We start from the raw sequence: 14846 nt of genomic DNA on the forward strand, positions 1-14846 counted from the left end.
CATTTGGGTTGAAATTCTCATCTTGACTTCTTAAGAGGGGGAGGAAAGGTTTTTTTTTTTTTCTTCCCAGTGAATTTCATTGAAAAATTCTAGAACCTCTCTCCTTTTTAAAAACCTTTTTATTGGCCAAAGTTGTGCTGGCGTAAAATCCACGGAAAGGCCAAGAACGGGGGTTGAAAAAATCTCCCCTCCAGAGGTTAAACCCGTCCTTCTCGGCTAGGTGGTTGCCTTTGGTTTGTTTTCCTTTGCTTTGCCTTTGTTTGTGGTTTTCTCTATCTTGGCACCGAGAGAAGTCGCTGCATTTCTCCTTCGCAGAATCTGTCACGCCGGCCCTAGCTTCACGCTGAGTATCTGTAAAAGTTTTCCGAGCTAAAGGGAGTCAGTTTTACAGCGTGTGTGGGGCTGGCAGAGAGAGAGGGAGAGGGAGAGGGAGAGGTAGGGGTATCAGAAGCAACAGGGTGTCTGCCTCCGAGCTGCGGTGGCGGCTCTGTTCTGCTAAGCACTTGCAGGCTGTGTAATTAACCGGGTAGGCAGTGAATTAAATCTTTGTAAAGCCCGCTGAGTGGGGGGTTCCTGCAAGCTCTTTTCCAACCGGTCTCAGGCGGCTGGGATAACATCAGAAACAGCAGCAACAGCAAGCAAAAAGAGGGGAGCCCTCCGGACGCTGCAGGAGAGCCAAGCCCCCGCTCGGTGCGAGTGCTCCCGCCGGCGGGGAGCTGCGGGCGGCCGATGGACAACCTCCGCGGGGCCCGGCCGCTGCGGCTGCTCTTGCTCCTGGCGCTGGTGCCTTCGCTCCGGGGCCAAGGTAAGTGCGGGGAGCGGCGCCGATCCGATCCGCGGGCGTTCACCGGGCTGCACCGCACCGCGCTCTCCCCCCCTCCCGCCACCACGGCCCCGGCGCCCAGCTCTGCCCCCGGGGGGTCCCGGGCACCCCGGCGGGCTGCGGGGCGCCGGCGCGGCCCCGCCTGGCCAGGAGGCTGCCGCCGGCGTCGGCGGGGCGCCGGGCTGCCTCTCCCCTCCGGGCGGGCTGCCCCCGTGGTGCCCGGCTCCACCGCCCCGCAGCCGGAGGGCGCGGGCGGCCGCGCTGCGGGCGGAGCGCGGGGTCGCGCCGCTGCGGGGTGGGAGCGGGCCCACGGGGGATGGGGCTGCGGGGTGGCTGGGATTCCCCTGATGTGTATATGTGCGTGTGTCCCTAGTGCCCCTGGACGTCCCGGGCAGGCTTTAAAGCGCCGCTGCCATGTTCAAGTGAGCAGAAAGGCGTGGCGTGCACCGGCTCCGCCGCAGCCGTCCGCTGCCACCGCCGGCTCCCCCCACCCCGCTTCCCCCGGGGCCGCTGCCACCCGGGCAGGTTAGCTCTGCTCTGGAGGGTCGATACGAGGCTCCACCGGGACCGATTTTGCCGCTGGGTGTCGGTGAGTCGGTCCGTCGCCGGGCTGGGCCGGGCTGCGCTGCCCGCCCGGTCCCCCCTGCCCCGCCCCGGGGCCCCCCGGGGCCGGCCCGGCGGCTCTTGCAGCCTGGTGTCCCGGGAATTGCGACATGTCGGGGCGCCGCTGCGCGAGGAAGGGCGCCCGGCGGTGGGCGTCGGGTTAAACTGCAGGCGGCGGACGGGGTCTGTCCCGAAAGCGGCGGTTAGGTGGGGTGTCAGGTCAGGTCTGGTCTGGTCTGCTGGGGGCCAGGTTGTGCCCCCCCAAACTGAGAATCAGAATCAGTAGTTGCTTGAAATCTCATTGGAGCGGGAGGAGTAGCGAAGCAGAAGATGCGGGCTTTTTGAAGGCAAAATGTGAAACGTTTGTGAATGATATGGTGTGATGTGGTTGGTTTTGAAAGCAGGGCTCTGGATGTGGGCCGTGACACCCCTTCCACACTGTGCGCTTTTTTTCCTGCTCTCTTAATACCCTATAAAAAGAGGATATTCTCTTGATATAATTCAGTGTAGTAGTCCAGCCAAAACACAACTGGTAAGACACGACAAAGAAACAACTTTTCATATAGTGATAATGAATTTATCATAGCTAACAGACAAATGACCTTTTTCTGTTAGCGTAACCCCCAAGGGGGCCGTTCAGAGTTGAGGCTTGATTATGCAGTACTCTAGGCAAACATTCACAAACATATGGTCTCTGGCCCAGGCCTAACAATGGCAGACAAAAGCCAGTGAAGTCAAGTATTTGTTACTATCACAGTGTTTTGGCTCTTGGATTTTCATATAGCAGAGCACTTGTCACAGATACCTCTCAAAATATTTGCTTTTGATAGAGGTGTTACCCACTCCTTTTAAAGAAGGAGGGACAGAATAAAGAAGGTTAGAAAAACCGCATTTAGTGCCAGAATCCCAAGGTAGCTCCTACTTTCTCTCTGACAACAGGGTACATCAGCAAAACTGGTGTTCAAATTTTTTTAACACAAAGTATAGTCAAATTTGGCAATAAAAGGCATATCAAGTTTCTATTCTCAAAAATAAAAATCCATAAAAATCCATACTCCGGTTTCACCAAGAATGTCTACATCCTTAGAACTTTGAAAACAGTACACTGGTTAAAATAAGATCTAAATGTCTAAAAGCAGAGAGGATCCTTGCGTAGCGTACTACTTTTTAAAGAGTAGACTTTGCTCAGCTGAAATACCTACTAGTGATCATAATTAACAACACAATGATTGCTAGTAATTGTAATTGCTGTAAGAAAGATTTTGTTCTGCAATATTTTACATGGCCATCTGTGTTTTGCAGGCAAATGAAGTAATTACCTTGTGAGATCATGTTGTTTAAGTGCAGGCTGTTCGGGGCAGAGCCTGTGATCCTCTGTGTGACTAGTATAAGGGGGCCTGGGGCGAAGCTGAGCTCCTAAGTGCTTTAGTGATACAATTGCCAAGTTACTAGGACAACGTCTGTCTGACATAGAACTTCCTCGTAAGCTTGTTACCATCAGTGTTCTTAACTGCTCTTCCTTACTAAATAATCATCAAATCATCAGTATCTATTAATTAAAGTCCTCATTCTAAAAACAGAAGGGACTGCCTTCAGTGGACTGGCCAGTGCATGTGAATATAGAAATGCACGTCATTCTTTGCAAGAGTAAGGGTCTTAAAAACCTTCTAAGTTTTACAGTGCAGCTTTGTTTTATTGTAACCACTGCATTTTGTAAAAACATTTTTTTTTTGTTTACGATATAAACTACCATCCACTGAAGAAGATGAATTACTCACATCGTTGTGTCCAGCCAGTGTATGAATAGTTCATCCTCTGGCTGTGTCTTTGGCATGTCTTGGTACTGCAGGCACAGACAGTTTAACTCACTAAACATCTGGAAACATGTCTTTTCAGGGTGAGCTTATAGTTTGTAATAAAAAAAAATGTTCCACTGACTTTGTGGAATGAGTTTTATTTTAAGATTATGATTTTTACATGTGCTTTTATAGCAGTAAATTTGTAAGAAGTATATGGGTGGAGGTAGGACTTATAAAAGGCTAAATCTATGCTTTCTTGCCTGTTATCATAGATAAAATCTCCCCCAAAATCACATACTACCAAAAAATGCAGTTCTGAAGTATGAGTGCTATCGCTAAATTAGCCCTCATTTGAGTTTCTTTTTAATAGCCCATTTTCAGACATGAAATTTTATGGCAATCAGTGGAAGAGCAAGATGTTAAACTCTTTTGTTTTTCATGTGCATAATTGAAAGCAGACATGTTAGTGAAATCCAAGATGAAAACCCATAAACTCGCTTATCAAGTTACTGCAGTATATTTATACTATTCTGTCAGATTTCAGGCATTATCTGATAGCAGATCAATGTATTTTCAAAAGTTATTTATTTATTGTTGCACTTCAGCCCATTCTGCAAGTTTCATATCAATTTTACATGTGTTTTTAATAAATAGTTGTGTTAAGACCAGCTTATTCTATAATACTTTTATTAACATTTTCTGAAACGAAAGAGGGATCTTAGCCCTTTGGAACTTGACAGAAGAAGAGTTACTTGGGACCATAAAAGAATTTAAGTTTGCTTTGTGAGCTATGGATAGATTTAAAGAAGTAGGTGGCAAAATCAATTCAGTAAACAGAGAATATGGGTTTACTAGATGTAGTAAAATATCTGTAGATAATAAAAGGGGCTGAGACAGAAAAGGTCAAGAAAGAGAGCTGAAAGCAAAATTTAAAAAAAATCTGTGCACGGGCAAGAATTTTAATGGTAGCGCCAAGTGGTTTAGTATGAAAAAGATAAATGAACAAAAGCTTTGGTGGAAGAGGTAGCAAAAAGCGATGGTTGACAGTGATAGGGAATAATGAAAATGAGTAAAGTGAAAAAAGAACAGAATAAGCATATCATTTTAGTCAGAATAGGAAAAACTTTTTGTAAAGTGCTCAGGAAGTGTCAGGCACGTGTATTTACATGCAGTCTCAATAGAAGGAGATAGGCCAGGTGTTGTTTTTAATAGTTAAGTCATGACATGTAAATAAACTGGGAGACTGGATAACATTGCTGCAACATAAAATGTACAAGTGAAGGCAGGAGATTGAGAAGACTACAGTGTAAGAAAGAATACAAGAATTGTCATAGAATCAGAGAATCATTTAGGTTGGAAGAAGACCTTTAAGACCTTTAAGATCATTGAGTCCAACTGTAAGCCTAACACTGCCAGTCTACCAGTAAACCATGTCCCTAAGCACCACATCTACATGCCTTTTAAATACCTCCAGGGATGGTGACTCAGCCAGCTCCCTGGGCAGCCTGTTCCAATGCTTGACGACCCTTTCAGTGAAGAAATTTTTCCCAATATCCAATCTAAACCTGCCCTGGCACAGCTTGAGGCCATTTCCTCTTGTCCTATCGTGAGTTACTTGGGAGAAGAGACCAACACCCACCTCACTACGACCTCCTTTCAGGTAGTTGTAGAGAGTGATAAGGTCTCCTCTCAGCCTCCTCTTCTCCAGGCTAAACAACCCCAGTTCCCTCAGCCACTTCTCGTAAGACTTGTACTCTAGGCCCTTCGCCAGCTTTGTTGCTCTTCTCTGGACACACTTCAGCATCTCAATGTCTTTCTTGTACCGAGGGGCCCAAAACTCAACACAGTATTCACCCACAAAGAAGTCAATGAAGGAGTCGTCAGGAGCAAGAGGGAAAACAGTGGAAGAGGGCACAAGCAGCAAAAAGGCAGAATATAAAAGAGTGGAAGGGCCAATACAGATCAGTGAAGAGCCCTAGAAGAATGTAAAGAATTACTGGCCATAACATTTTGTGAGTAAAAATTAGTTTAGAAACACTCAGAGTAATGTCAGGTAAGTGGAGAAGGAATAGTCACAGTATCTACAAAGATGATGTACTGGGTAACTTGCAGTGATGGAGACTGCATACAGTAGGGGAAAAATTGTGACAGTAACCTGCCTGTTCGTGAGACCAGGTGATGATTCTTGTCCTGCTGAAATAATCTCTGGCAAGGCACTGGGACAGTCCAGTAAAAGCTGTGTTGAAAGTCTCTGATCAACAGGCTGCACCAGTTGTAAAGAAGGATCTCCAGTCCTAATGCTTTCTGGAATACACTGGCACATCTTTGGCTAATGTAGCACCCACAAACAACAACACTGCACAAGGATATAAGATGTTCCCTGCTAAAGGGTTCACTTTTGAGTCTAGTACTGTCAAAATCTGGATTGAGACCTTAAGCTGAGTAATAAAGGAAGAAATAACAGAGATCTCTATTGTTGCCAAAGTAAGTGTATGGATATAGAAATACTTCATCTGGTATATTCCAGCTTTTTAGGATGTTTCCTAGGATTTACAAAGCACTGAAATGATATACCATACAAATGCTACCAGCACTACATCTGTTCAAAACAGTACAGTGTTCCATCTTTGAAGCACTTATCTCTGACTAAATTCCAGATTCAGAGTACTGAATACTTCTAATACCAATACTGTGGCAGAAAATCTGGAAGAGCTAGATATCAGTTTGCAGCTCAATATATATAATTTCAATAATAAGGCAAATCTCATTGAAGAAGGAGTTTTATTAATTTATTATCCAAAAGAAAACCTTTCCTAAATCATTGCTCTATAAATATATACAAAAAATGGATCTTTATTTTCTCCCTGCTCTGTAAAGTCTGTGGTTTCTTCCTTATTTGTTAGCTACTTGAACCTTGTCCCACTGTGCTATAAATTTTATCCCATCTACACAGTGTTTCCAGACTATTCTTTAAATATGGCAGTAGTAGAATATCAGAACCTTTTGTCATTGTCCATCTTTCTTTTTTATTCTGCAATAAACGTGCCTACAGTCACTTAAGCAGTATATAAAAGCGTAGTTATTCTTGCTAATTCTCAGATGCAAATGGAGAAATCCCAGTGTGAAAATGTTTTTCCTGTAACAGTTTTATATGAGAAGATAAAGGAATACTTGAATATATATATATGTTTGATACTACATGGCGTGCCACTCCGTCATATTCTCATATCAGTCCTATTTCAATTGCTTTAGTTTTAATTTAAAAATATATATACTTGGACCTGATCCAAAGCTCTTTATGGTCTATCTAAAGACTTTCATTTAGTTCAGTATGTTTTGGATCATGGCCTTTCTACAAACGAACAGGACTAATAATAGATTAATTGCAACACCTTATATAAAACTTACTAATCACATTTTTTTTTCAAGATTTGAAATGGGAAATCAAGAGAAGATAAAAATTTGCTCTTACATGAGAAAGAAGTGCCACTTTAGGCTATCAGCACCCTGTGAAGTAATTCAGTATTTGCATGAGTTTTTTTTTCATCCGAGGGAGCGAAGGACAAAATTTAGCATGCGCTTGTCAGAAAGAGCAGTTCCTGTTCTTCTTCCAATTTGGAGTCTTTTTTGCAGGTCCACCCATGTCATCTTGGTGAGACTGGGTTCTTTAGGCCACCTGTGTTCCTCTGTGAATGCACCCTCGTTTTTCATGGTCTTTTGAGTATGTAAAGTCTAGGACAGCCATTACTTATACTAAGCTGTTTATATAGTGCTGGCTCAGTGGACTCTGTAATTAATATTCTCTCAATTTCTTAATGTCTTCTAGAAAACTTCGGAGCAGGCTCAGTCTTCTAGTCTTAATATCTTTTGAACTCCAGCCTCCTCGCAGTCTGAAAAATAACCTATGCAGAAAGATGAAAAAGTTAATTTGTTCCCAGAAAAGATACCTGCATGAAGTAGCTGTCTTCAGATACATAGAAAGTTGAAGTGTGTAAGAGCCTGTGTGTAAGAGGTAGTAACAAAAGAATGGATTTAAGTGGGCTTTTGGAGTGGACAGTGAGGTAATATATTAGGTAACGTATTATTAAAAATTCTCTGTCATTAGGGACATTGAAGCACAATAGCACATTGCCTAGATATGTTGTAGCATCAGCCTCACTTGATACCATTTTGGACAACTAAATAGAAATCTGCCTAAACTGACCAAATTTTATCAGTTCTGCTTGAGAGTAGTGGGCAGGACATGATAACCATCTTGAGGGCTCCTACATCCCTATCTTCTGTGGTATTTATATATAAATAAATATATATATATAATGCCGTATAGCCTTCCTGCAATAGTGGAATCTTCTAATTTTTTTAGTAGCTAGTTGCCTTGCTTTTTTGAAAGATTATTTTTATTAGACCCGAGACAAAAAAAAACCCCACAGTGAAGCACTTTCCACGGCAGAGAAAATAAGACATGTTGCAATATAGCATTGCCTCCTTTAGGCCTATCCTTATTACCAAACACAGCAACTACCTCATCACCAGCTGTTGCCATCAACGATTTTAAGAGCTGCTTTTATAAACTGCAAACAGACACCTCATAAAATGAGGTTTGGCCATATCTGAAAAATCCTCCTAATTGTGTGATGGCCGCTGCTGGTGCTACTAGAGCCACATTCCCCATAAATGAGTGTTCTCCAGACCTAGGAAGACTTCCAGTAAAATGTTGGCTGTTTTAAAGCTAGCCACAAAACACACTAACTTACCAGGCATTTCCTTTAGGGTGCCGCTACTTTAGTGAGTGTGCTAACTGGGTTTCTTCAGTGATTTCAGCTCTCCTGAAATAATCCCATTCAGCTGAGAATTCATCTGAAGGTAAAGGTTCAAACTCTTTAAGCCTGTTTAGGGAAAACATATTTCTTAGCAGCTTGTGAACTGTGAGTGATTGTCAGTCTGTAAAGATCCAATATGACCTCCACACTTTGGGGGGAGAAGCACTGTTGTCATAGGACCTCTCTGAGGGCAAAGAGTAGTCTAGAGCAGTATGGGAGAGGGACAGCTGGTGACGAACACTGCCTTGCAGACTGCAGCAGATGCATTGAAGACTGCTTCCTGGCTCGTGCTGTTATGGGGATTACAAGAAAGTGCATCCTGGCTCCAGGTTTCATGCCTTTGTTACAAAGTTTAAGCTGGTATATTCTTTAAGTGAACCTGTAAGAACAACCTAGTAGAAGGACTAAGAATAGCTTACTGTCCAAAGGTGACTAGTGCAGCAGCTCAGCTGTGGCTATTCATCTTACCCCATCAGTATATTGGCATGTTTGATGTACATATGGTCTTGGGGTAAATAAGAATGTCTGTGCAGAAAAAGAAAAGCTCTTATTCTCTTTACTTCTTTCTCCGCATATAAAATGGATGAGGGACATCTCCATTCCAACTCCTGTCTGAAGAGGTCCAGCAAATAATCACGTCATCTCAGATGGAGAATGGTAATGCTTTCCTGCATTGCTCCAATACTCCCAATTCAAAGCATTTGTTTTAGGGAATCATGAGGCCAGATTTTCTGTTGTATGTTTTTCTCTTTCATAGTTTCGGGTCTTCCCTATCCTTTCCTCTTCTATGTGTGCCTAATCCCTAGGTTTATGCACAAGATCAAGATGCAACAAGTCTGTACTTGTCATGCTAGTTTATTGCCATTTGGGCCTTTGAAGTCAGCTGGCTTCCCACTTGTCTAAACATGACTCTAGGTCTATTTGATGCTTTAAGTGGCCAGCCAGAGTGTATTTGCATTGCCAGAAACAGCAATTCCAGTTTGTTGTAAGGACAGCCAAAAAATCAAGACTAGAAATCCCAGCTGCCAGCAGTTGACTGCCATCCATGCTACAAAAGCAGCTGACATATCCACATAATATTAGCCAGGTGTCGTTGTTTCAAGAACAATTGATTTGACATAACAGATCAGGCCAAGCACACTTTGTCTGCTCTGAACCTACAGCACAGTGGAGCCTTGGCCAAAGGGATACGCAGTTGCTCTGGTTTCGTGTCAGAAGAGTACAGATGTAAAGGGAAGTTGGAAGACAAAAAATATGATCCTGAATAATACAGATGGCTGATCTGTCATTTTGAGGATCAAATTCGGTACATAGACTTCTTTTTACTTTCAGCTGACAGTTAGATGAATGAGCATCAATAGTAAGAGACTTCTCTTGACAGGACAAGAAAGGTTTCATCAGAAAGGTGTGCTGTTTAAGTTGAAAGTATTTTTCTTACTGGAAACCTAAACCAATGCATGTCTGTTGTAAGCATGAGTTCCAAAAAGTCTGGATGACATACTGTTACTGAAACGTGTTGGACTAGTGCTGAACTTTCAGAGAGTCCATCTGCTGCCTGTATCTGCATATGTTGAGAAGTGATAATCATGTTCTGTTTTCTCACATTCCATAGTGCTGAGTCTCTTACCGAGTAAATCAAGTGAAGCACAAGACCTGCACCACATTTTACAAATGTAATCAATTAATGTATTTAAAATATTGAAAATATCTTAATAAGGAGATGTGACTTTGACCCTTTTACCTGGACTCACTTCCAAATTCATACCCAACTATAGCTCATTATGTGGGCTGAGAAGTCAATGAATTTGACAGTGGCATCACTTATTGTACTGAAGAACTGGAAAGCTTTACTAGCACTAGCTTGATAAGCCCACCTAGGCTCAGGTGTAGGTTTGGTTTGATATTACTATCAGCTTTATAACTATTCCTTAGATCAGCACTGAATAATGAACAGCTATCTAAGCCTGGATTGTACATAGGCTTTTCCATCATCAGCAGCTGTACAAAAGAGCTGCTATTGTAGCTTGTTACTTAAAAAAATCTGCCCCTTTTTGATTTAGCTGGTATGCTACTGCCATGAAAATTATCCAGTCCTTTTTACTCTGCTTATTTTTTGCACAATTCCCAGAAACAATTCAGGGTTTCTCATTCCAGGAATCATGCTTTTGGGTAACATTCTTAAGCTTATCTTTCTTTTGCAGAAAATATTCACTGTAGCAGCTGAATAAGCAATTATCACATCATAGAAGTCTAAGATTATACAGATTTTAACCACATTTCTTGCTTTGAACTCCTACACAGTATGGCAATCCTGTTAAGATTAGCAAACTACCTTTTTTTAAAACAACCATATGCTCATACACATTTTGTCTATGTAAGCATAGTTTATAGTTAGCACATGAATGCATTATGCACAAAATGTTTTAATTTGTGTGACCTTTAGTTGCTTCTTATCTGATAGGTCTTCTTCATGACAGCTGTTGTAACATTAGAGATCTGAGTTCCAGCTGTGTTTCTACTGTCCTCTTCCTGAGACTCCTGAAATCTCTCTCGGAATACTACATATACCTCCTTAACATCAGGACAGGCATCCTTGCTGTTATCATACTAGCATGACTCAAGTTCTTTTGGATGCCCTGCTGCTCATACTTTTTTACAGGGGCAAAGTACTGATGAAGCTGCATTTGATTTTATCCAAGATATATTTGGATTTTCTCAATTAGTCAATTAGCATGCAAAATTACTTTATCTGAGTGAAAAGGAAGTAAATATACTACCATCTTAACAGATCTTGGGTTTATCTTCATATTTTTCTGTCTCTTGATACCAAAAAGCTGAACAATTTATTCACAAACTTACAAAATGGACCAGACAGTGTATTCCTGCATGTCACAACTTTCCTGTAGGGTTTCTCCCTCCAAATAAAAGGGCACATTTCAGCTGTACACAGACAATATCATCAGCTTTTCCCAGAAGTGTATTGTCTCTCAGATGCCTGAGAATCTTCTGGCTGATTTGCATGAAACATTATGCACTTGGCAAAATGGTTGAAGGGGCAGCAGGTTCCGAAATGCCGTACTGTAATTCCTATTCGATCATCTTTGGCAATTCCAGCACTGAGGGGTGCCACGAGCCCATCAACTGCAAGTTGATTTACTGCAGTAAAAGACACATGGTCTCATTCAGAGGAAAAAAACCCACCACTTTCTGCACAGTAAGTGAGATTCTTGAAGATGTTGTAATCAGAGTAGTTTCTACCATCCACTTTCCACTATCCTTTCCTTTCAGACACCCTGCATTACGAATGTCTAGTTAGAAGAAACTGAGGAGGGGTGATGGCCACCCCATACTGTTGGTCCCTGAAGAGGATGTAAGGAGGCACTGATGGCCTCAGTGTGAACTGGTTGCCCAAAGATTTCCAACTGGGAGCCATATGAATATGCACATGTACAGTTGTAGCCACAACACTGGAGAAAATACAGTTATGAGACAGTAAGTCTGTCCTGTTTCTAAATAATCATTAAAACTCTTTATGCCAAAATAGTCAGAACTGATTCCAATACAATCAGGAATTGACATCCAAAGTGTGAGACATGGACTTTCTGAGATTTTGAAATAATAGAGATTTGTCCACGGATGACCATTTTTAAAAGCAAACTGCAAAGCCAAGCTAGAGACAATGTTTTTCACTGTTTTATTGTTATGTTTTAGAAGAATGGCCTTGAGGGTGGAGTCCTTTTTTTACCGCTTGTTTTTCACTTCTTTCTATTCTCAAGAGATTTTTGGCAGAATCTTTGGAGGCTATGAATTGTGATGTCACAAAAAAAAATGAGCCTGGACCACAGTTTTCCCTGAACAATCTATCCGAAATCCTTCTTTGTCTGGATGCACTCCTACAGACGAAGTTGCTTAGCTTGGCCTGCTTTGAATTCTTGAGTTATTTGGTTGGAGTAGAGGTGTGTTGCCAGAGCTGGGAGGGAAGAACTGGTGTCCAGAGCCAGGGACTGTCCTTCTGGGGAGGAACTTGGCTAAATATCCATTTGTACAAAGCCCTGCAGAAACCTGCAGCCAGCTCTGCACTTTGGCTATACGTGTATCATTTTTCAACACAGTAAAGATTAATTGCAGACAACAGCACTAAAAATATGGTTATTTGTAACACATTGTATGAAATCTGATGCATATAATATTTGTTAGCAGTACACTGGCAGACAGAGAGCACCAGACAGGGTCCCTATTCCCAAAGAAGAGATCAGACTCAAATTCATGTCTTTCACCACAGGCAGATATTTATTTACAAGACTGATTTTCTCTGTAGCATTATAAACTACAATTAGCTTTCAGACACTGGCATGAATTCTGGACACACTGAGGAATTAAAGAGAAATATTGCCTTGACTTCATAATGACAGAATTTTGAGCGTTATTTTGGGTATGTAAGTAAGACTAGAAGGATGACCTGGGTCATAGAGTACAGAACTCTCATAAACTCACATTTAATGTAATTCTGTTTGTAATTATTTTCTTATTAAAAAATGTCTGGTTTACTTGATCCCATAATTCTGATTATTGTTTACTGCTGTAATATTTGTTGACAGGAACCACATCCTTTCATAAGCTTTACTTATCTAGGCTTAAAATGGTCTATTTCTTCCAGTTTCTCCTCAAACAATAGGGCTTTGATTCCCCTGACCATCCTCCTAACCTTTCTTTACACATTTTCTATTTTAATGTAATCTTTCCTAAAGAAGGGGTAGCCAGTACTCCAGAGCTCTGCACTGTAAAATTGATAACGACCTTAAGAGTACCTACTTTAAGACGACTGATACGTCCTAAAATCTCAATTAACTCTTTCCTTTTTGCTGTGAATTGTTGGATTATAATCACTGGTCAGGAATATAGGTTGTTCCCTGCAAACATCTCAGTTACTGGAGGGGGTTATCCTCTCTACTTGTTTTCAGCTGCTTTTTACTTTCTCACGTATGAAGATCTGCCAGTTGAGGTACTCAAGTAAACTCTGTCTGATATGTGCCAAAGTAAGTGTGATCATGAACATGGTAAGTAATATTTCCCCTTATTTTGATAACTGCAACAGGTTAGGAGGTGGATGTATGGACAGATGGAGGGAGGCTGTAACCCCCATACATCAGGAGCACCTGGGGAATAATGGCTTTGTAACTGGTATAGGGAGAGCCAGAGGAGACAGATGCTTGTCCTTACTAGACTGTGCAGGAAGTCGTTTGTAAAGATTGATAGTCTTGAATATAATGCTGCTTATTGAATTTTGCTCCCTTTAGATGTGCTTGGAGCAAAACTAAGAATGAGACAATCGGGTAAGGCATTTTATGATCCAGTGGAGAGAGGAGACCTGGTGTGTGCTCTCTGCTGTGCCATCAGCTTGCTGTGTACTTTGGGCAAGTCATTTCATCCTTCTGTACTTTGGCTTCTCTGTCAAAAAGAAGTGAGATTTGCCTTCCTTTATGCAGCACAGCAACCTACAGAGGAAAGTGTCTTACTTATTTTTCATTAATTAGTCACAGAATCCTTCAGGTTGGAAGGGACCTCTTGGGATCGTCCAGTGTTTGTACAATCCCGCAGTGAAGAAATATTTTCTTCTCTTCAGGAGAAACTTCATGTGGTATAATTTGTGCCAATTACCTCTTGTCCTGTCAGTGGACACTACTGAGAGGAGTCTGTCTCCCTCTTTTTCATCCCCTCCTATCAGGTATTTATAAACATTGATTAGGTCTCCCCTGAGCCTTCTTTCCTCCAGGCTAAACAGTCCCAGCTCTCTCTGTCTCTCCTCATACAAAACATATTCCAGTGAATAAATAATCTTGGTGGCCCTCCACTGGACTCACTCCAATAAGTCCATATCTTTCTTGAACTGGGGATTCCAGGACTGGACATAGCAGACCAGGTGTGGCTTCATTCATTCTGAGCAGAGGAGAAGGATTGCCTCCCTCAACCTTCTGTCAGTGCTCTGTCTAGTGCAGCCCAGGATGCTGCTGGCCTTCTTTGTTGCAAAGGTGCATTGCTGGCTCATGATCAACTTGATGTCCATCAGGACATTTGTGTCCTTCTCTGCCAGTTTTCCAGCTGGTAAGCCCCCAGTATGTACTGGTGCATAGGGCTTATTCCTCCCCACATGCAGGACTTTGCATTTCCCTTTGCTGAACTTCATGAGTTTCCTCACTGCCCATTTCTCCAGCCTGTTGAGATCCCTCTGGATGGCAGCACAACCATCTGGTGCATCAGCCACTACTCCCAGATTTGTATCGTCTGTGAACTTGTTGAGGGTGCATTCTTTCCCAGTGTCCAGGTCATTAATGAAGATGCTGAACAGTATTGGAACCAGTATTGACCTCTGAGGTACACCACTAGTGACTTGCCTCCATTTGGACTTTGTGCCATCAATCACACACCTCTGGGCCTGGCCATTCAGCCAGTTTTCAGTCCCTCTCACTGTCCACTTACTTAACCTGTCTATGAGGGTGACAGTGTCAAAAGCCTTACTGATGCCAAGGTATATGTCATCCACTGCCCTCCCCTCATCCAACGGGCTAGCCCGGTGACACAGTACAAGGCTATGAGGTTGGTTAAGTGTGATATCCCTTTCACAAATCCAATCTGACTTCTCATCACCTTCTTGTTCTTCATGTGTTTAGACATTGTTTCCAGGAGGATTTGTGCCATCACCTTCCAAGACAGTGAGAAGAGGTTGACCAGACTGTATTTTCCCAGATCTTCTCTCTTGTCTTTCCTGAAGACAGGGGAGCATTTGTTCTCTTCCATTCTTCA

The 14846-nt window shown here is 42.5% G+C and overlaps 1 protein-coding gene across 4 annotated transcripts in view; it reads left to right on the forward strand.

The window, feature by feature from the left end:
- Positions 1-6: 6 nt before the first annotated feature.
- Positions 7-14846, forward strand: part of FBLN1 (fibulin 1) — an 81472-nt gene continuing 66632 nt past the window's right edge. Inside the window, exon 1 of one of the 4 annotated variants that reach the window (XM_064461275.1) lies at positions 7-805. In XM_064461275.1, the coding sequence (XP_064317345.1) occupies positions 730-805 (76 nt within the window). In that variant the 5' untranslated portion in view covers positions 7-729. Of the gene's footprint in view, positions 806-1328; positions 1413-7943; positions 8703-14846 lie in introns of those variants that run through there. The other 3 variants (XM_064461282.1, XM_064461310.1, XM_064461291.1) reach the window with 3 other exon arrangements.

This window comes from Phalacrocorax carbo, chromosome 1, assembly GCF_963921805.1.
Source record: "Phalacrocorax carbo chromosome 1, bPhaCar2.1, whole genome shotgun sequence".
Classification (NCBI taxonomy): Eukaryota; Metazoa; Chordata; class Aves; order Suliformes; family Phalacrocoracidae; genus Phalacrocorax; species Phalacrocorax carbo.